We start from the raw sequence: 22304 nt of genomic DNA, 5'->3' as shown, positions 1-22304 counted from the left end.
AAGAAGGTTTCAGAGCCAAAGAAGGTCGTCGACCAGAAGGGTGTTGATCCGAAAATGGCCGCACAGCCAAAGAGCGTCGGGCCGAAAAAGACTGTCGACCCCAAGAAGGCCGTGCACCCCAAACTTGTCGAGCCAAAAGTGGTTGTCGAACCGAACAAGGCCACACAACCAAAGGGCGCCGAACCAAAGAAGGTCGCTGACACAAACAAGCCTTCTGCACCAAAATTCGTTGACCCGGCAAAAGGCGCCGTACCTAAACCCGCGTCGAAGCCAGAACGACCTATCGGCCCGAAGACACCGGCTCCGAAAACACCAGTCGATCCAAAAAAGACAATCGACTCTGGAAAGAACACTCATCTAAAAAGGACACTCCTCCGAAGAAGCCTACGGACACAAGAAACGCGTCGACCCGAAAGTCACGGTCGACCCGAAAAAAGGCCCGGAGCCAAAAAAATCGGCTGCTAAACCAAAAGTCGTCGACAAACCGAAGTCTTTCACTCAACCCAGGACTGTTGAGGAAGAACTCTTCCACCCAGATCCCTCGGACGACCAAGCAAAAATTTATATCAACCCAGAGACTGGTAAAGTTACCATCCTGCATAGGAAAAAGAGGCCTTTGGACTTTGAACCTCAGTCCCCTATTCCACTGAAGAAAAAGGACTTTGGGACTTCTCCTTCTAGACCCTTCATTCCTTTTCAACCTATCATGCCTACTACTCCTTTTAATCCATACACTCCTTATTCTCCTTCTCATCACGGGGACGATGAAGGTAACACAGGGGATAAGCCACAGCCTCAATATGACTTCCCACAGGACCCTGAACCACAACAGGAACCATGGGAAGAGCCAACTGACCCTTACAACACACATCCCATCCCTGATATGTCCTCTTATCCTACTAAGCCGTCACCTACTGATGACACCGTAGTTTTTAATCAACTCATAGACAGGGCTGCACAGTTCCACAACGTGGATATGCATAACGACCCTGTTGAGGAAGACTTCTTGTTTGACACCTTCCCTACATTAGAAAAAAGTGTCAAAACACTAACCATGTTAAAGGGAGTTCTGAAACATGCACCTGACATATTTAAGGATACAGCCAGGGCACGGGTAATCAAGCCCAGAATAGAAAAAAGGATATGGGAAGCTCCTACTGATCCTACTTACATCAAAGGACAGTTACCACTTGATTCCCTGGTAGTGGCCAACGCACGTTAAAGAGCCAACTCCCAAACCACTGGGGAGGCACCCCCCCCAGACAAAGAGTCAAAAATACTAGAGGCATCAGGGAAAAGAGTAGCAGCACAAGCCTCCAACTCGTGGAGGATCGCTAATACACAAACCCTACTGGCTCATTACGACAGGGCGCATTACGACCAGCTAGAGACCCTAATGCAACACCTACCTGAGCCTTTAAAAGCACAAGCCCAAGATCTCATACCGGAAGGAAAATTCATAACAAACGCCTCCATCAAATGCGCGCTTGATGCAGCAGACACTGCAGCTAGGTCAATTAACACTAGCGTTCTACTCCGCAGACATGCATGGCTGCATATTTCTGGCTTTAAAAATGAGGTGCAGTCCACTATCCTTAATCAACCTGTTACTCAGGATTTTCTATTTGGCCCTTCTGTCGACACCATTTTAGATAAAATGAAAAAGGACACAGAGACGGCAAAATCAATGGGGGCATTGCAATTTCAGCAACATAGGGAATGAAAGAGGTAGCCGAGTGGATGACGACCAGCCGCCTGAAACTGAACTCGGACAAGACGGAGGTCCTCATCCTGGGCTCCTCACCCTCCGTCTGGGACGACTCCTGGTGGCCTCCCGCCCTGGGCACCGCACCCAAACCGACAGACCATGCACGAAACCTGGGCGTCATCCTGGACTCCTCCCTCTCCATGACCAAGCAAGTCAACAACGTCTCCTCGGCGTGCTTCAACATCCTACGCATGCTACGGAAGATCTTCTGGTGGATCCCCACCGAGACCAGGAAGACCGTCACCCAGGCCCTCGTCACCAGCCGACTGGACTACGGCAACGCCCTCTACGCCGGCACCACCGCCAAGCTCCAGAAGAGACTCCAGCGGATCCAGAACGCCTCAGCCAGACTCATCCTCGACATCCCACGAACCAGTCACATCTCCGGACATCTGAAAGACCTTCACTGGCTCCCCGTCAACAAAAGAATCACCTTCCGCCTCCTCACCCACGCACACAAAGCCCTACACGACCAAGGCCCGAGCTACCTCAACAGCCGAGTCAACTTCTACGCTCCCAAACGCCACCTCCGATCAGCCAACCACGCCCTCGCCGCCGTCCCCCGCATTCGAAGAGCGACTACAGGAGGAAGGTCCTTCTCCTACCTGGCCGCCAAGACCTGGAACTCCCTCCCGACCGACCTGCGCCTGACCCAAGACCACCTCTCCTTCAGGAAGAAGCTGAAGACCTGGCTGTTCGAGCAGTAGCGCCCCCCCCCCCCGCGCCTTGAGACCCTACGGGTATGTAGCGCGCTTTAGAAGTGTCAATGATTGATTGATTGATTGATAGGGGCTCCTTTCGTCGCTCCTCGTACAGGGCGAATACACGAGGATATACCTCACAAACAACGGCCTCATATAAAGGTAACACACAAAGTTCCTTTACCAAAAAAACAACCAGAGGAGGCTACAGAGGTAACAATACCAAGGGAAGGGGACGTGGAGGCAATAACACCAGAGCCTCCACTGCCTCAAAAAAGTGACTCTATCCCACTACCTCCAGACCACTTAACACCAGTCGGAGTCAGACTCCCAACAGTTCCTACCTGTCTGGAACGCAATTACCACAGACAGGTGGGTGAGAGAAATTATTCAGTCTGGCTACTGCCTAGAACTGACTTCTACACCACCAAACATACCACCCAGACATCGTCCAATGTCCAGAGAACACATCACCCTGTTACAACAAGAGGTGAACTGCATGCTAGAAAAGGGGGCCATAGAACAAGTCCCTTTCCAACAGCAAGGGACAGGAGTATACTCCCTATATTTCCTTATTCCCAAGGACGGCTCTCTCAGACCAATATTGGACCTCAGACACCCAAATCAATACATACTGTCAGAGCACTTTCATATGATAACATTACAACAAGTGCTCCTGTTGCTACAACAGGGGGATTTTCTAGCAACACTGGACCTCAAAGATGCGTATTTCCACATACCCATCCATCCAGCCCACTGAAAATACCTCAGGTTCACAATGGAAGGTCAACACTACCAATTCAAGGTTTTGGCCTTCGGGGTTAACACGGTTCCAAGAGTGTTTACAAAATGCTTAGTGACAGTGGCAGCACATCTAAGGAGGCAGCACGTCCATGTGTACCCTTACTTGGACGATTGGCTAATACAAGCAAAATCGTACCAACAATGTGCAGCACACACGTCTCAGACAATCCAGCTGCTACACAGCTTAGGATTCTCAATCTCAATCAACGACACAAATTCACATCTGCAACCATCCCACATACAGCAGTACCTGGGAGCCACCATAAACACCTCAGTGGCAAAGGCATATCCAAACTCAGCAAGGATAGCCATTATGCAGACACTCATTCCCAAATTCCTGCCAAAACACTCTTTGCCAGCTCAAGTCTTCATGCAACTCATAAGCATGATTGCCTCCTGCATATTCATTGTCCCCCATGCCAGACTTCAGAGGCGCCCATTTTAGGAATGCCTAGCACGGCAATGGAACCAGGCTCAAGAACAACTAAAAGACCTAGTGTTGGTAGACAGTCGCACTCACAACTCTCTGGAGTGGTGGAAACCACAAAACCTTTCCAAGGGGCGACTGTTCCAAGAGCCGGTTGCACAACTAGTACTAACAGCGGACGCATCACTGACAGGCTGGGAAGCCCATCTTTTTCAATACACAGTACAGGGGCTCTGGACAAACAAACAGAAAAGGCTGCATATCAACCAACTAGAGTTGCTAGCGATATTCCTAGCCCTAAAAGAATTTCAGAAATACTTGTACAGCAAGACGGTGTTGATCCGGACGGACAACATGACCGCGATGTACTATATCTAGAAACAGGGAGGAACGCACTCTCCACAGCTGTCCCATCTGGCACAAAGCATCTGTAGTGGGCGATTCCAAAAAACATTTTTCTCCTAGCAGAACACCTTCCAGGGAAGGACAATCAAGTTGCCGACCTGCTCAGCAGGCACAGCCAGCAATTACACGAATGGGAGATACACCCCCAGGTCCTTCAGCCATTCTTCCAGGAGTGGGGTCACCCAGAAATAGACCTGTTCGCCACAAAAGTAAACTCGAAATGCCAATACTTTGCCGCCAGGTTCCCACATCCATTGTCACAGGGCAATGCGATATGGATGAACTGGTCAGGCAGATTTGCGTACGCTTTTCCCCCAGCACCACTGATCCCGCTGGTGGCACGCAAACTGCGGCAACACTCCCTCACACTAATCCTAGTTGCTCCCACATGGGCGAGACAACCATGGTACACGACGTTCCTGGAACTCTCAGTAGTTCCCCATCAAAGACTGCACCTTGCACCCCATCTTCTAACTCAGAACCATGGAGAAATCAGACACCCAGATCCCAATCAAATGAACCTAGCAATCTGGCTCCTGAGGTCTTAGAGTTTGGATACCTTAACTTGCCCCCAGATTGCATGAATATCATTAGGGAGGCAAGAAGACCAACCACACGAGCGTGCTATGCAGCTAAATGGAAAAGATTTGTTATTTACTGCACCAATAACCAAATCAACCCCTTAGATGCTTCCATAAAAAACATTATATGTTACCTGCTGCACCTACAAAGATGTAACTTAGCATACTCTTCAATAAGGCTACACCTCGCTGCCATAGAAGCATACCTTCAAAACGGGCAACACCTTTCACTGTTTAGAATACCAGCAATCAAAGCCTTCATGGAGGGTTTAATCCTCCTAGGCACCCCTCTTCCCCAGTCTGGAATCTCAATATAGTGCTTATCAGACTCATGGGCCCTCCTTTCGAACCTTTACATTCATGCGAACTACAATTCCTAACGTGAAAAGCTGGATTCTTGGTGTCCATCACCTCACTCAGAAGAGTGAGTGAATTACAAGCGCTTACAATTCAAGAACCTTTCATGCAGGTACATGCCAACAGGGTGGTTCTTAGAACAAACCCTAAATTCATGCCTAAGGTTGTATCCAATTTCCATATCAACTAATCAATAGAACTGCCAGTGTTCTTTCAAAATACACAGTCAGTAGCTGAGAGAGCCCTGCACACAAAAGACGTAAAGAGTGCTCTACTTTACTATGTGGACAGAACTAAATCCTTTAGGAAAACAAAGCAACTGTTTGTTGCCTTTGCACCACAACACAAGGGGAATCCAATTTCAAAATCAGGAATAGACAGATGGATAGTTAAATGCAGTCAGATATGCTATCAAAAGGCAAAACACACTTTAACCGTCCCCCCAAGAGCACACTCCACTAGGAAAATGGGGGCATCCATGACTTTCCTAGGAAATATTCCTCTTGAAGATATCTGTAAGGCAGCCACATGGACCACCATACACACTTTCACAAAACACTACTTTGTAGATGTGCAAACCAAACAGCAAGCTGCTGTAGGCCAGGCTGTCCTCAAAACTCTTTTTCAAACTGCTGCAGCTGGCACAGGTAGCCACCGCTAGAGGAGATACTGCTATACAGTCTATGCACAAGATATGAATTCAGCAGCCCACATGCCTCGAACGGAATATGCTACTTACCAGTATGCATCTGTTCTTGGCATGTAGGGCTGCTGACATTCATATCGCCCGCCCTCCTCCCCGGTGCCTGTAGCAGCTGCAGCATTTTCTCTGGCATGGCCATCTCTTACTTTACTATCTCCATCTCTGCCACAATGGCGAAAAACAATCTGAGGATGGAGAGGATGCCCATGCGCACTGTAGTCCAGGGGAGGAGTCACCTATCTTGTGATACTTCGAAGACTCTTCAAAGACAACAAGTGCAATCATCCGGACCCAACACTAGGCGGCGATCTATGCACAAGATATGAATGTCAGCAGCCCTACATGCCAAGAACAGATGCATACTGGTAAGTAGCATATTCCTTCTCTGTTTTGCTATATGCAAGTTTCAAACCCCATCTCCTTCCAAAGGAGGTGTCTCCAATGGGTAGCTGAGGAGCAACCAGTAGTTCTCCAGCTGACCGAAAGTAGCTTATTGACATGGAGCTCACCCTACTTAGACTATTTACCATGCGGATATCACAAGAAGAAGCACCTGTGAGTTGCAGACCTTTGACGTAGAAGCCAGCCCAACTAACTTTGAAGTTTTATACTCAAACACCCACAGCGAGACTGACAGCATGAATTCCATGAGATACCGAATCACCATGCCGCAAAGTCACTTGCCGCAAAGACACTTGCTGCAATGGGCTGTTTCACTTTACTCACATTGTGTGTGTGTGCCTTAGCTGGGAAGAAAGAGTAGAGAAGCTCAAGTGAGACTGCATGAGTTGGAGTCAAGGTGTCCAAACTTAGTGATAATATTCTGATTACCATGTTTTATGCTATATCTTCTGTAACAGATGTTATGTCTGTTGGTAGCTCAGGCTCATTTTCATAGATCAAAAGTAGTTTCCATTATAGAAGAAGTTGGAGTCACTGTTCTTGAAAACCACGTCATTGACTCTTTTAGCAACACTTTCTTACCCAGTCATGGCTCGCCACCAACCTAGAAGACAAAAACCACAATAGTCAGCTTCTTAAGTGACTTCCACACTTCATCATGAATGGTAGCTTTGCTTGAGAAGAGAGTAGCCACTCTAAGTGAGAAAGGGGAAGCAAAGCCCAGTTCTTACTTAGAACAAAGAAAGACTAAGGCCATCATTTGCGATGACGATTTGCTATTTGATAATGCAAACACCAATGTTCAAATATGTCTGACAAATTTTGCGATTCCCATTGCGAATCGCTAAAATCACAGTGATGGTAGCAGACCACCATGTCTTTTAATTGAAGCAATCTTTTGGTTTTAAATGCAGCCCATTTACATTAAAGAAAAACAGGATGCATTTAAAAAAATAAAGTTTCTGTCCTTCAAGAGTAGGCGGTTGTCCACGGCACCATTGCCCGCTCGTTAAAAATGTTTTTATAAACATTCACAAGCAGCAAGGGGTTGGGGGACCCTTCTCATTTGCGAATGGGTTAACACCTACTTGAAGTAGGTGGCAAAATGCAAATGTTTTGCGACTGTATTTCGGTTGCAAAACATTCACACATACCATTGCAATTCAGTATTAGGAAGGGACAGCCTAATACCCCCTTCCTGATAATAAATTGCAAACCCAATTACCGATTTGGTACTAGGTTGCTGAATCGCAAATAGGGCTTTGTAAATGGGAAAAATCCATTTGGAGCTCGTAAACAGGCTGACTCTTGAGAATCGTCCGTATTTAACCACAAAAAATCTTTGTACATGTGGTTCAAAATGTTGTATCTCCAGTGGGACAGAAACTGCAGGAGCTGTGTAGCACATCTATATTTTTAAAACCATGCAGTGCACTTTCTTGCCAACAGTACTGATCCACTAGTAAACATTTTAAGACTTAACTGTTAAAATACAGTGCTGAAATGAAGATTATACTTGTTACTAAAGTGAGGCTGCTCATATTTGTTTCCTTGAGGGGCGTGGTAAACCTCTTTAACTTTAATGACTCTTTGAGGAAGAGACTTGTATGACCTCAGCAGTTAGCAACTAAAACTGTGTTCGCCTAATCTAGGCTAATATCACCATTCTTATAAGATGTTGTGTGTAAGAGGTATTTTTTTTAAACACCAAGAGACTCAATTGAGAGGTCACTTATTAACATTCATTCTTTTCTAATTAACAGCCGTAGGCGCCACAACCACCATATATGCAGTAGAAGCTGATGGAGATCCAAATGCAGATTATGATGAGAGGGAACCAGGAGAGACTCAATATCTTATAAAATGGAAAGGTTGGTCGAGTATCCACAACACATGGGAAACGGAAGAAACATTAAATCAGCAAAACGTGAAGGGGATGAAAAAAATGGAAAACTTTAAGAAAAAGGACCAAGAGATAAAAAGATGGTATGCTTGGTTAAATGAAATATGCATTACTTACTGAGTAAACATGGTTATTAATTTTAACAAGCCACGAGAATATATTCTCAGTATTCCTATCTAGTTCCTTAGCACGTTGTTCTTACTTAGAATCACATTTCATTTACAATGGGACCTGTATTTTCAAGAAAGATATCTTCTAATCGCTCTTTACTAGATACTGCCTCCTCCAGTAAAGTTTAACCAGCCTCTTTTTCGTAAAATGAAGTTTCCCTACAATAGAACAGTTCTAGTTTAGAAAGGTAGTGGTTTAATTTGCTTTTAATTCCCAGCTCGGGGAAAAAGAGAACCCTCAAATATGATGTCCTCCTTGTGCATAATTACATGCAGTATCGATGGGTCTGCCCATTGCCTGCACTCTCATCCCCATGCCCCCATTCCTTATGCAGTTATCATTTTAGGATCCTTTTTAGGAAGGTAGTCATTCCATAATGGTCATACACACGCTGAATTACTTTTAAATCTCCTACTGTCTTTTACATCATTGCCCACACTTGGTCACCTGTACACTGGGAGAGATCCCCCCCAGCACCTGCATCAGTGATCCTCCTCATGGGTTGTTCAGATCCCTCCACTTTTTCCTAGATTCTTGGAATACTTAAGAACTCTCATGCTGAAAATCACTCAAGTGCAGTGGGTTAATTTCTCTTACAGAGCCCATAGAGGCTTTGTCCTACCCTGAATTTGTGCTTACACCAGCATTCTGCCAGCAAGGTCCTCCAATTTTCCAGCATAGGAACTGTCATAGATTTACAGATTGAATCATCCCCATCGTTGATTTTGGAGTCCTATGTTAACATTAAAATAGCAGTGTAATGTTAAATATTGCCTTAAAGACTGTAAGCATGGTCACTGCAGTAGCCTACCAACCTCATTAAAAAAGGCTCTAAAACTTCTACTAATGAGGTGAGGGCAAAGTGAAAACCACAACCCAGAGGCCACCATCCCTCAAATTTGTACTGCACATTATGTGTGAAGTCCATTTGAGCTCTGCTTACATCCCCACAGATAAGTCTATTGTGGCTTTATAATTTTATTTTCCCCGCTTTCTCAATCTTTGTAGCAGATGTCTATACTAGAGACTATGAATCAGAATTTGTTTCAGCCCTATCTAAATCTTCAACAACAAAAAGGTCTTTTCAGACTTAGTGGTTCCTGTGTGGAAAAGAAAGTCCACTCAGATGACCTTCATAGCAAAGACATCTACTGTTTGCACGAAGCTCATAACAGTAAAAACTCTTAAGATTTGCAGGACACATGCAACACAAACTCTTAAAGACCATAAATAGGAAGCTTGCTCCAATGGCTCCAAAAATCCTGATAAAAAACAAATGTGCGGAGGGTCAAAGGGGAAATATTTTAACGACCTGTCAACTCATGCCTCTATACTGTAGATACAAAACGCAGAAAAAAGGAGACCAGGTTGATTAGTGGTGTGCTGTCCTGAATCGAGAGCAGGAATCACAAGGACACCCGTGTGGATAAGTATGTTGGGTCACACTGGGCTAGAAAAGTCCCATCAGACCACCCTCTTGGCGGCATATCATCATGTGGGGATGGGCAGCCATTCCATATACCGCCCATGTAACGGTGCGGAAATGGAAAACAGCGTATTTTGCCACAGTTGTGCCCAAAATAAACACACCACTAATCGACCTGGTCTCCTTTGTTCTGTGTTTTGTATCCAAAAATCCTGAGCAATGGAAACAATCCCCTCAGATGAAGACTTTGATAACTCTTGAAAACTGCCTAGGAAAAGTCATAAAGGACTCATTGTGAATATCAAATAATCTCCTTTATGGTTTCTGATGATGATCGTTGACATCCAAAGAGCCTCGTCCTCATCAACTCAGGAAAGTGGAGAAGAAAACTGGTAGTCTATGTAGTCCATTTCCTGAGGCATCACATAACTCAAAAGAGAAGCACCAACTATTCAAAATAAAAAAGTCTCCCCCTCTTTCTTTCCCCTTAGTCTGAGAAGCTGAAGCTGCCTTTTTTCTCCATCTGCTACCTGTCCCCATTAACAAAAAAACATAATTACCAAAGACATGGAGACAGGTGCACTGCACTGTCAATGAATCTATTGTTGATAACCTCACAGTCAACACAGTCCTCTGTGTTTGTTTACAGCTATCCAAACACTATCATTCCAGAGTAGGTATTCAATCAAGGTGCCACCACAGCCTCCACCAATATTATAGATACAGAGGGCTTGGACAATGAGGGTCTATTTGGGACAGCCTACGGCCCTAGTCAGCTGAAGGTAAAATGCCATTATTAAGCTACATTATAAAGCTGAAGTCTATTATGGATGGTATAGATTCCAACATTGTTAATAAGAGACCTGAGGCAAATGATGATGAATTACATAACAGCTTTGTTTAACAGCCTGATAAAATAGCTAATCCTCACCCATCAAAGCATCCACAAGCGCCACCACCTATATCACTAGAAGTTTTACCATTGGATTTACTGATGCTGTCAAGGCCTGCTGAGCCACTTCAATCGATTCCACATACTGCATTCTCACCACCTGACCTTGGAGAATTCAGTACTGATAACGATACAGAGGATGGAAGACCCACTCAGGCAGCAAATGATGTCACACACTCAAAGACTGGACCCAGACCAATTTATATCAAACATATTATTTAGTTATTTTATTTCTTAGACCCAAGCCAAGCCTGTTGCAGGTAAGGGAAATAATACTTTGCAAACTCTTATGCAATGATTTACAGTTGAATGCAGGTTCAAATGCAGTTGGTTGAATCACAGGTAAGTCAACAGTTCGAAATTACTTTTCAGATACTTTACAGATTACTATCTACGTTACTTTTTAGATTACTTTTGCTAATCATATGATATGCCTAGTTCTCTTCCAGGGGATCCTCATCAATAGTCATAAGCATTAGAATATTCCCGCCCATGCGCGGGACCCCAGAAACAATATATTATATGTGCCCCACATATATATATACACATATATATATATATATATATATATATATATATATATATATATATCGTGATCAAGGGAGCTTGACTCCCGAAACGCGTTGATGACATTGCTGTAACTATAATAAAAGAAGCCTAAAAGAAACGATATTCGTGAGTGCCTGGATGATTTCCATGGGAGCGTATCTGGAATTGGAATCCTATTTTCAATATATATATATATATATATATATATCTATATATCTATATATATATATCAATATATATATAATTGCAGCCAAATAAACAGTAGAGCTGAATTATGCCGTAAAGAATTTCCACCATACATGAACATCTGCATTAGAAACATGAGAAACAACACCAAAGATTGTTTAGAAACTGTTTTAATGCTTAGAAAGCAATAGAAATTCTTATAACTCACTGAAAGCATAGAAAGCTCCCAGGCTGCATTGCAAACACAGTCTAAAAAGACTGAAAAGCTAACCTGTAGCTGCATGTAATAATAAAACTGACACCGTGCCTTTAAGGCACTCATGACCCCCAGTATCCCATCATGCCTCAGGGGTGACAGTTGGGTCAGTTGTTCTTTCCGGCTCCTTCAGGAAGGACCCTGGTAACACAGCTCCACTCATTTCTGGCTTTTCTGACAGAAATTTGCTTCAATTTTCTAACTTTTGGACTTACTTTGACTTTTAACACCTTGTCAAGTAAGGTTTTTGTCTTTTTAGACAATTTTTGTGTGGCATTTTATTTTAAAATGCCTTCTCTGTTTGACAACTGTCCATCTTGTGGCAATAAGAAGGAAAAATCAGACAGTCATGATGTCTGTATACTTTGCTTGCCTGATCATCATGATCCTAAGGACTGTCCTCACTGCGAATGCCTGTCTGAGAGAACTCTGAAGGACAGAGAAAGAAACCACATTTATGGACTGGCTCAAAGGTCCTCCAGAGGAAGATCTCCAGTGAAGAAGGGCATCAAGAGGGCCAGAAGTCCTTCTAAAGGCAAGTCTTCATGTCATTCAACTTCAACGTCGGGTTCGGCGCTGAAGAAACATCTACCGGTGAGTTTTCCAGCTGAAAAACGACCATCGACAGCAGGCTCGCCGTCGAAAAGATCAGGTTCGTCACTGACGTCGAGGATGCCAGCTCCGTCGGCGAAATCTCCTCCGCCGTTGTCAACCAGGCGACGATCGGTGTCGAGGGAGGTAACGCCTCCACCGTCATCAACAGGGCGGCGATCGGCGTCAAGGCCAGTGACTCCTCCGCTGTCGTCAACCGGGCGGCAATCGGCGCCGAGGACCAAGACGCCTCCGCCGTCGTCAAGCAGGCGACGTTCGGCGTCGAGGACCAAGATCCCTACGTCGTCGGCATCTCGACGACGTTCGGAGTCTAGGACCAGGACCCCTCCGCCATCGTCAACTCGGCGACGATTGGCGTCTAGGTCCAAGACCCCTCCGCCGTCGTCAACCCGGCGACGATCGGTGTCGAGGGGCGGCACACCTCCGCCGTCGTCATCGCGACGACGATCAGTGTCGAAGTGTGACTCCCCCGCCGACGTCAACATGGCGACGTCCGGCGTCGAGGTCCAAGACCCCTCCGCCGTCGACAACCAGGCATCGATCGGCGTCGAGGAGGCGATCTCCGGCGATGTCTCGTCGACGTTCGGCATCGAGGGTGTCCAGGGTTCCTCCGCCGTCGTCACGTAGACACTCGACATCGAGAGAGAAAGCTCCGTCGTCGGCAAGCCATCGCCGTTCGACGTCGAGAGACCATCGTTCTTTGCATCACTCATCGTCAAGACATCCGACATCGGAAGTGATTGCTCCGTCGACGCCCCGGAGGAGGTCGACGTCGAGGGGAAGAGTTCCATCGTCGATGTCAAGAGCTGAATCAATGTCGAGGCACTCTGCGATTCTGGTTGCGGAATCAGCTTCGCGTCACTCATCTTCCCAGTCTTCTGGTTCCTCCAGATCATCTGCAAACATCAGAAGTCTTGTCCGTAAATCTCCTCCACGTAGGTCAGAGGTTTCTGCTCCTGGGGTGAGGCTGTCCCCTAGATGGAATGCATCACTGCAAAATTGGCAGGACTCAGGGGCTACGGAATGCCTTCGGCAGTACGTCAGCCCGGAACATAGATCTCCGCTGCAAAGGCTGGTTGCTGAAGTAGACCGAGTCAGTCCTCCCAGGCAACAGGCAGCACGTTCACCTGAAAGGAGGCCAGATAGATCTCGTTCTCCAAGAAGAGAGGAACGTCCAAGAAGATCTCGTTCTCCAAGAAGGGAGGAACGCCCAAGGAGATCCCGTTCTCCAAGGAGAGAGGAACGTCCCAGAAGGTCTCGTTCTCCAAGAAGGGAAGAACGTTCCAGAAGATCGGGCGAGAGGCGACACAGTTCTCATCGCAGGAGTAGAAGAACTCCTTCCACCTCTTCTACCTCCTCTACCCAATCTTCCACTAGGGATTACTCCCCTACTCTCACAGACAGCCCTATCTCCAGAGTCTCTCCAGTGGACGACATCACTACCTATCTGGATGTCCTGCAGAGAGGGGCTAAGAAATTAAATATTGAGATGGCTGTCCCACAGGTGACTACCATAGTAATTTTTGAGACATTGCACCTAAAATCTTCTTCCCGTCCCTTACTTCCTTTAGTCCCAGGAATCATGGAACCAGTCAAGAACATTTTCCTCACCCCTGCAACCATCAGAGCTGTGCCGGCTCGTATACAAAAGAAATACAAGCCTGCTGACTCGGACCCAGTCTTTGTCAAATCTAATCCACCAGCAGATTCAGTGATTGTGGCAGCGGCTCGAAAGACCCATGCAGTCGCTCCTTCATCTTCTGTCTCGCCAGATAAGGACAGTAAAACACAGGACTCATGGGGTCGCAAAGTGTGTAATGCTGCTGCTTCTGCCCTGAAGGTATCCAGTGCGTCCTCGCTGCTGGGAAGGTATGACAGAGCCTTAAGGGACTCGATGGAGCGCTTCAAAGCCAAGCTCCCGAAGGAAGACCAAAAGGATTTTGAAGAAACCCTAACGGAAGGCAGACTGGTGGCAAACCAAATGATAAGCACCGCGGTGGACGGTGCAGTGTTGGCGGCGCACTCTTATTCACATGGAGTATGCGCCAGAAGGTCTTCTTGGATACGCTTAACAGGCCTTAAACCGGATGCTCAACAACGCATCTTGAATCTTCCTTTCTCTGGGTCCTCTCTCTTCAGGGAACACGCAGATGAGGAAATGACCCGGATGAAGACCGAACTGGACACGGTAAAAGCGGTCGGTTTGGAGAAGAAGAAATAATTCAAACAACGCTTCAAATCCAACAAGGGCAGAGGGGCTCAACTGAGGGTTCAAACCCCTCAGTGGTCCCAGAACAAAAATCAGGGAAAAACCCACTTTCGAGGAGGCAAATCCAACAGGGGCAGAGGAGGTCATCAGCAGTTCTTTTCCACAACGAGAGGAGGGAAAGCTTGAGCAGTGGCTTCCTCTGGCGCCGTTACCCACTCCAGTGGGAGGAAGTGCTTCACAGCATCTGGCAGAGTGGGTCAGCATCTCAAAAGACCGTTGGGTGCTGAATATACTGCGCAAAGGATATGCACTACTTTTCTGTGCGATCCCAAAGTCCATACCTCTGAAAAAAGTCTTGCCCTTACCAACTAAACCTTCTCCAAAGAGAGGTCAAGTCTCTTCTTCAAAAAAGAGCCCTCGAGGAGGTGCCTCCCTCTCAAAGGGGAAAAGGAGTCTACTCCAGATACTTTCTTGTCCCCAAGTTCAGACCCATTTTGGACCTTCGCCTTCTGAACAAGGTGGTGATCAAAGAAAAGTTCTGCATGTTGGCTCTTCACCAAATATGTCCACATCTTCAATTTGGGGATTGGATGTGTTCGGTGGATTTGCAATATGCGTACTTTCATATTCCAATCGCCCTTCGCCATCTGAAGTATTTGAGATTTGTGGTAGGAAGCAAGCACTACCAATACAAAGTGCAGCCCTTCGGGCTCAAGTCAGCACCATGAGTCTTCACTAAATGCATGGCAGTGGTTGCGGTTTATCTACACAAGAAGGGGCTTTTCGTCTATCCATACCTGGACGACTGGCTCCTAAAAGGACCATCTCCCCGACAGGTACTCAGCGATTTTCAACTGTGCCTACAGCAGTTGCACATGCTAGGCCTCCATGTGAACATGGAGAAATCTGTCCAACAACCACCCCAGAACATCCACTACCTGGGGGCAGTTCTGGACACAAGTTTGGGAAAAGCGTTTCCTTCGGAGGAGAGACTATCATCTATGAAGAAGAAGTGCAGGACTCTCCTCCAGTCTCAAAATCCAACAGTCAGCCAGGTAGCTTACCTGCTGGGCTCCCTGGCGTCCTGCATTTTTCTGATACCAAACGCCAGACTGAGATTGCGGCCTCTGCAGCAGGCTCTAGAGGACCAGTGGGACCAAGCGACAGGAAATTGGGAGGATCGGATCAGTCTGTCCCAAGCAGCGAGGACTTCCATCCTGTGGTGGACTCGCCCGCAGAATGTGTTGCTGGGAGTGCCGTTTCACCAACCTCTTCCAACACTGTCTGTGGTCACAGATGCCTCTCTAGAGGGCTGGGGGGCACACATGGGGTGCCTTCAGATTCAAGGTCGGTGGTCAACTCAACACCAAACCTACCACATCAACATGCTGGAGCTTCGGGCAGTTCATCTGGCTCTCAAGGCTTTTCTTCCAGCTATAAACAGAGACTCAGTCCTAGTTCAGACAAACAATACCACCACCATGTTCTATCTGAACAAACAAGGAGGCACACAATCTCGCCCTCTCTCCCTGGAGGCTCAGGCGATCTGGCACTGGCTTCTGGCTCGGGCCTATCAGTAATGGCAGTGCACCTTCCAGGCGAATTAAACACCAAGGCAGACGCACTCAGCAGGCACTTCGAAGATCAGCCAGACTGGGTGCTAAACGACGAAGTGGTAGAAGAACTTTTTCTTTGTTGGGGTCGTCCAGCCGTAGACTTGTTTGCAGATGACGAAAACGCAAAATGCCACGCCTTCGCGTCCAGATTCCACCGGCCAGGGATGCAGGGGAATGCTCTCCTGATGGATTGGTCGGGAATATTTTACGCGTTTCCTCCCCTGGCTCTGATTCTGAAGGTAGTGTCCAAGCTCCTCAGGTCGGACATGGAGATGATCTTGATAGCTGGGGATTGGCCACGGCAGTGGTGGTACCCGGACCTTCTGCATCTGTCTGTGTGTCCACACAGACGACTTCCTTGCAGGCCGGACCTGTTTAGCAAGATGAACGAGAGGATACTGCATCCCAACCTTCCATCACTGAACCTAACAGCATGGTACCTGAGGTCCTGCAATAAGGGCATCTGAACCTGCCTCCCAAATGTATGCACATTTTAAAAGAGGCTAAGAGACCTTCCACGAGAGCGTCTTATGCGCTCGAGTGGAAAAGGTTTTACATATGGTGTAGGGATCGTCACCTAGATCCTACTAAAGGGCAGGAGGGAGTAATCCTTCGATACCTCCTTTCCTTGGCAACTTCTGGGTTGAAATATGCTTCCATTAGAGTGCATCTGTCAGCCATAGTAGCGTACAGGAAATCACCTAATCGGATTACTTTCTTTCAGGTTCCGGTGGTTAAGGACTTCCTCCAGGGGTTGAAAAAAGTCTATCCCCTGTGCGAAATCCTTCTCCTCCTTGGGAATTGAACCTGGTTCTATCCAGGTTAATGTCACCTCCTTTCGAACCCATCCACAAGGCCTCTTAGCAACATCTCTCTTGGAAAGCAGCCTTTTTAGTGGCGAAATACGTCAGCGCGCAGAGTAAGTGAGATACAAGCGCACTGTGCAAAGGAACAATATACTGTTTTCCACCACAATAGAGTAGTCCTGAGAGCTCATCCATCCTTCTTGCCTAAGGTGGTTTCTGATTTTCATATAAATCAGTCCATTTCCCTCCCTTCGTTTTTTCCAAATCCTACGACCCCAGCCGAGCGGTCACTGCACTCCTTGGCTCTTAAGAGGGTGCTCAAGTTCTATTTGGAAAAGACCAAGGGGATCAGGAAGACGGATCAACTGTTTGTGAACTATGGTTCAATGAGAACGGGTTTTCCATCGGCCAAGAGATCCATCTCTAGATGGATTGTCTCCTGCATTAAATTGGCCCATCAGCTTGCAGGCAAGCCTTTATTGGTGTCACCCAAAGCGCATTCTACTAGAGGGAAAGCGGCCACAGTAGCTTTCTTACATGACATTCCAATGTCTGAGATTTGCAAGGCTGCAACCTGGAAATCAGTTCATACCTTTACGAGGCATTACGGTCTAGAATCTGATTCCAGAGCCGATACTCAAGTAGGGCAAGCCTCCTTGAGTAATCTGTTTGGGTAGCCTATGTCCTGCTCAGGCTTGTTGATGAGATTACGGTCTTGAAATTCCTTTGCCCGCAGGGATGAGGAGAGGCTTGCTATTCTATTCTAATGCGTATGACTATTGATGAAGATCCCCTGGAAGAGAAGGATTAGTTACTTACCTGTAATCCTAGTTCTCTTCCAGGGGTATCCTCATCAAAGTCATAAGCAACCCTCCCGCCTCCCCGGGCAAAGGACATTCGTTAATAAGGAGATATCGTTAACTGATTTGTTACTTGGTTTTTTTCAGTCTCCGAAAAGAACAACTGACCCAACTGTCACCCCTGAGGCATGATGGGATACTGGGGGTCATGAGTGCCTTAAAGGCACGGTGTCAGTTTTTGTATTACATGCAGCTACAGGTTAGCTTTTCAGTCTTTTTAGACTGTGTGTTTGCAATGCAGCCTGGGAGCTTTCTATGCTTTCAGTGAGTTATAAGAATTTCTACTGCTTTCTAAGCATTAAAACAGTTTCTAAACAATCTTTGGTGTTGTTTCTCATGTTTCTAATGCAGATGTTCATGTATGATGGAAATTCTTTACGGCATAATTCAGCTCTACTGTTTATTTGGATGCAATAGCATATATATATATATATATATATATATATATATATATATATATATATATATATATATATATATATATATATATATATATATATATATATATATATATATATATATATATATATATATATATATATATATATATATATATATATATATATATATATATATATATATATATATATATATATATATATATATACATATATATACATATATATACATATACATATACATATATATATATATATATACATATACATATACATATACATATACATATACATATACATATACATACTACTCCTCCTTCTCCAGAAGAAAACTGCCACCTTCCAAAACATCGGGCGTCTCGCACGGGACCTCTGGAGCCAGTCCCGACAACACTTCACCTCCGAGGCAGAAAAAACTACCAGTGACGAGACTTGTGTAGACCAAAGTGTTTTATTTCTCGGTCGCCCTCGGACGCATTTCGCCTGACCAGAAGGCTTGTTCATATATATATATATATATGAGTATATATATGTGGGGCACATATAATATATTGTTTCCGGGGTCCCGCGCATGGGCGGGCATATTCTAATTCTTATGACTTTGATGAGGATACCCCTGCAAGAGAACTAGGATTATCCATATCACACATTTCCTAGACAAAAGGTGAGTAATTCACGTTTAGTGCATATGCAGTTTTTTAATGTTCCATACAAACCAACTCCACACTTCACCCCTCACATGGAGTAAACGAGGTGGCGTTGGAAAAGGGGGGCACACCTCCTCTCCTCACTTGGTTTTCCTGCCGATTCTCTCGCCCAAAGTGGGTGTCAGAACCAGTGGGAGCCAGTTGCTGGAAGCAGCAAAGGGCTGGGGTAGCACACTAAGGCGGCAAGTTTTTGAAGCTTCCCCTTCGTGGACCCTGCCCATCCTGAGGAGAAGGCTTGGCACCTCGTCCCAGGATATGCATTGTTTCAGACCCCAAAGAGCAGCAGGCTCTCAACCCAGAAGTCCTTAAACATGTCTGGTGGTGGCAGCTGGTGAACAGCCACTCAGCCAGGACACTAGTGTTAAGTCTTTTTTCAGGGGGCATCTCTAAGATGCCCTCGTAGTGCATTTTTCATGAAATCCCACACTGGCATCAGTGTGGGTTTAAAATGCTGAAAAGATTGATACAAAACTTCCCAGTTTTCAGTAAGGGCATTATGGTGCTGTGGAGTTCGTAATGCCAAATTCCAGTACCATATGCTCTTAATGGTATTACTGCGCTTACAATGTAACACAGTAATGCTTAATTAATCTGTGGGTTGTGGCCCACGTAGTAGGTTTGTAAATGCCTGCTAATAAAATGTTTAGTAGGACAACCATAGTGGCCCACATTCTGTGTGTAAAATGTGCCCTTAGTCATGTACATTTGACCTAGGCACAGCAGATTTGAATGCATTTCGCAATCTACTTGGCTATGGTAGACTTAGAGATTAGATATTCAAAGCAAGGCTGTGCAAATATAAGAAAATAAGTTACTTACCTTTAACTGTACCTCTCCAGTATTGGAATATTTCATAGTCATGTTAGGGAGTCTCCCCTGAGCTCTACTCAGTTTCAAGTATCGGAAAACTCTTTACCGCTTCATAGAATATACAGATCGCTCTTTACCATCTACTTAGGTCTGAATTCTTGCCCTTTTTACTCAGATTTTGTCATGCCAGATAAAGAAAAGAAAGGCCTATTCAGAGCCTGTAGTACCTGGGCTAAGAAGAGGCTTCATGTTTAACGACTCCTCCGCACCCGACATCGCCATAGCATCCCAGACGGCTACAAGATCACCCGCAGAGACCGCACCAACGGAGTCTGAGGAGGAATCGTCATCTTCCACAAGAACAGCATCAGGGTCTCGACTAGCACCGACGACGTGCTCAGCACCGCCAAACACATGCATTTCCAGATCCACACAGACCCTAACTCCACCCTCAGTGGCACCCTCGTCTACCGACCCCCCCTGACCCCGCCCCAATTCAGCAACTCCATCGCCGACTTGATCAGCACGCACGCCCTGACCTCCACCGACTACATCCTCCTCGGAGACCTGAACTTTCACCTTGAGAACAACAACAACAACAACAACTCCACAATCCTGATCGAAAACCTCGCCAACCTCGGACTGAAGCAACTTGTCACAACGCCCACCTACTCCGCCGGCCACACGCTCGACCCCGTTTTTTCCCTCAAGCCCACACAACTCCCTCAGCCACACCATCAAACTCCTCTGGACTGACCACCGCTGTATCCACTTCGCCTTCCAGAAGCCCACCACACACCACCGCACCCAGCAGATCCCCCGCCGCTGCTGGAGCAAACTCACCGAAGACCAACTACACGCAAACCTCGCTCTCAGCCCACCCATCGAACCCTCCAACACAGACGACGCGGCCCACAGCCTCAGACGCGGGATCGAGGACTGCGCCAACACCCTCTCCCTGCTGAAGACACCGCCCCCCCCCCCCCCCATCACAGAGACACCAGCAAGAGGGCCAGCTGGTTCACCCTAGAACTCCTAGCCTCCAAGCAATCCTGCCGGAAACTAGAGAAGAAATTGCACAGTGAACAAATTCCGGACAGCCACGCAGCACACAGACGCCATCCGCAACCACCACCACCTCATCAGGGCGGCCAAAAGGACCTCTTTCAAAGACCGCCTGGACAATAGCGCTCACAATAGCAAGGAGCTCTTCAACATCATGAAGGAACACTCCAACCCCAGCTCCAACACTAACAACATCCTGCCGTCGCAAGCCGTGTGCGACTCCCTCGCCACCTTCTCCATGACAGCTTCAACACCCAGACAGCCCCAACAGACAGCAACACAACAGACCCTCCGCACACCATTGATCACGACCCTCTGCTAGCCTGGGCCAGCGTGAGCATCGATGACACCATCAATCCACTCCGGCTGTCCATCAGACCCATTCCTGCACCACTTCTTCAACAGAGCAAGCAGCTCCATCGCACCCCACCTGCGTAACATCCTCAATCTCTCCCTCGAGGCCACGACCTTCCCAGAAACACTCCGAGATCAACGCCCTACTCAAAAAACCTAAGGCAGACCCAAGAGACCTCAAGAACCTCCGGCACATCTCTCTGCTCCCCTTCCCAGCCAAGGTCATCGAGAAAACCGTCAACGGACGGCTAACCCAATACCTCGAAGAAAACAGAATCGTGGACCCTTCCCAGTCGGGGTTCTGCAGCAACCACAGCACCGAGACTGCCATCATTGCCGCCACCGATGACATCAGGACACTGCTGGACAACGGCGAGACCGCAGCACTAATCCTCCTAGACCTCTCTGCCGCCTTCGACACCGTCTGCCACCGCACACTACGCGCACGCCTCCATGTCTCAGGGATTCGAGACAAGGCTATGGATTGGACCACCTCCTTCCTCTCCGGCAGAACCCAGAGCGTCCGCCTTTCCCCATTCCGTTCCAAAGCCTCCGAGATCATCTGTGGCATACCCCAGGGATCCTCCCTCTGCCCGACGCTGTTCAACATTTACATGGCCCCGCACGCACACGTAGCCCGACAGCACGACCTCAACATAATCTCCTACGCCGACAACACTCAGCTGATCCTCTCCCTCACCAAGGACCCCATCACTGCCAAAGCCAACCTCCATGAAGGAATGAAGGCCGTCGCTGACTGGATAAAGACCAGCCCTCTGAAGCTGAACTCGGACAAGACAGAGGTCCTCATCCTCTGCTCCTACCCTTCAGCCTGGGACGACTCCTGGTGTCAGACGGCACAGGGGGCAGCCCCTACACCCACCGACCACGCACGTAACCTGGGAATCATCCTCGACTCAACGCTCTCAATGACCAAGTCAACTTCGTCTCCTCCTCCTGCTTCAACACCCTCCGCATGCTCCGCAAGAACTACAGATGGATCCCGACTGATACAAGAAAGACAGTCAACCAGGCCCTCGTCAGCAGCAGACTCGACTATGGAAACACACTCTACGCGGGAGCCCCAACCAAGCTCATCAAACTACTACAACGCATTCACAACTGATCCTCGACGTACCACGCCACGGACACATCACCCCCCACCTAAGAAACCTGCACTGGCTTCCCGTCAACAAGAGTATATCCTTCAAGCTCCTCACCCACGCACACAAGGCACTCCATGAGACCGGCCCAGCCTACCTCAATAGACAGCTCT

At 47.0% G+C, this 22304-nt stretch overlaps 1 protein-coding gene across 1 annotated transcript in view; it reads left to right on the top strand.

Moving 5' to 3' along the window:
- Nucleotides 1-22304, top strand: part of CHD1 (chromodomain helicase DNA binding protein 1) — a 1544591-nt gene that overhangs the window by 211492 nt on the left and 1310795 nt on the right. Inside the window, exon 8 of the mRNA XM_086960963.1 lies at nt 7912-8134. Within this exon, the coding sequence (XP_086817089.1) occupies nt 7912-8134 (223 nt within the window). The remainder of the gene's footprint in view (nt 1-7911; nt 8135-22304) is intronic.

This window comes from Lissotriton vulgaris, chromosome 3_1 (assembly GCF_964263255.1).
Source record: "Lissotriton vulgaris chromosome 3_1, aLisVul1.2, whole genome shotgun sequence".
NCBI classification, from domain to species: Eukaryota; Metazoa; Chordata; class Amphibia; order Caudata; family Salamandridae; genus Lissotriton; species Lissotriton vulgaris.
Note: the sequence above shows the minus strand (reverse complement) of the source record. Positions and strands in the feature narration are given on the sequence as shown.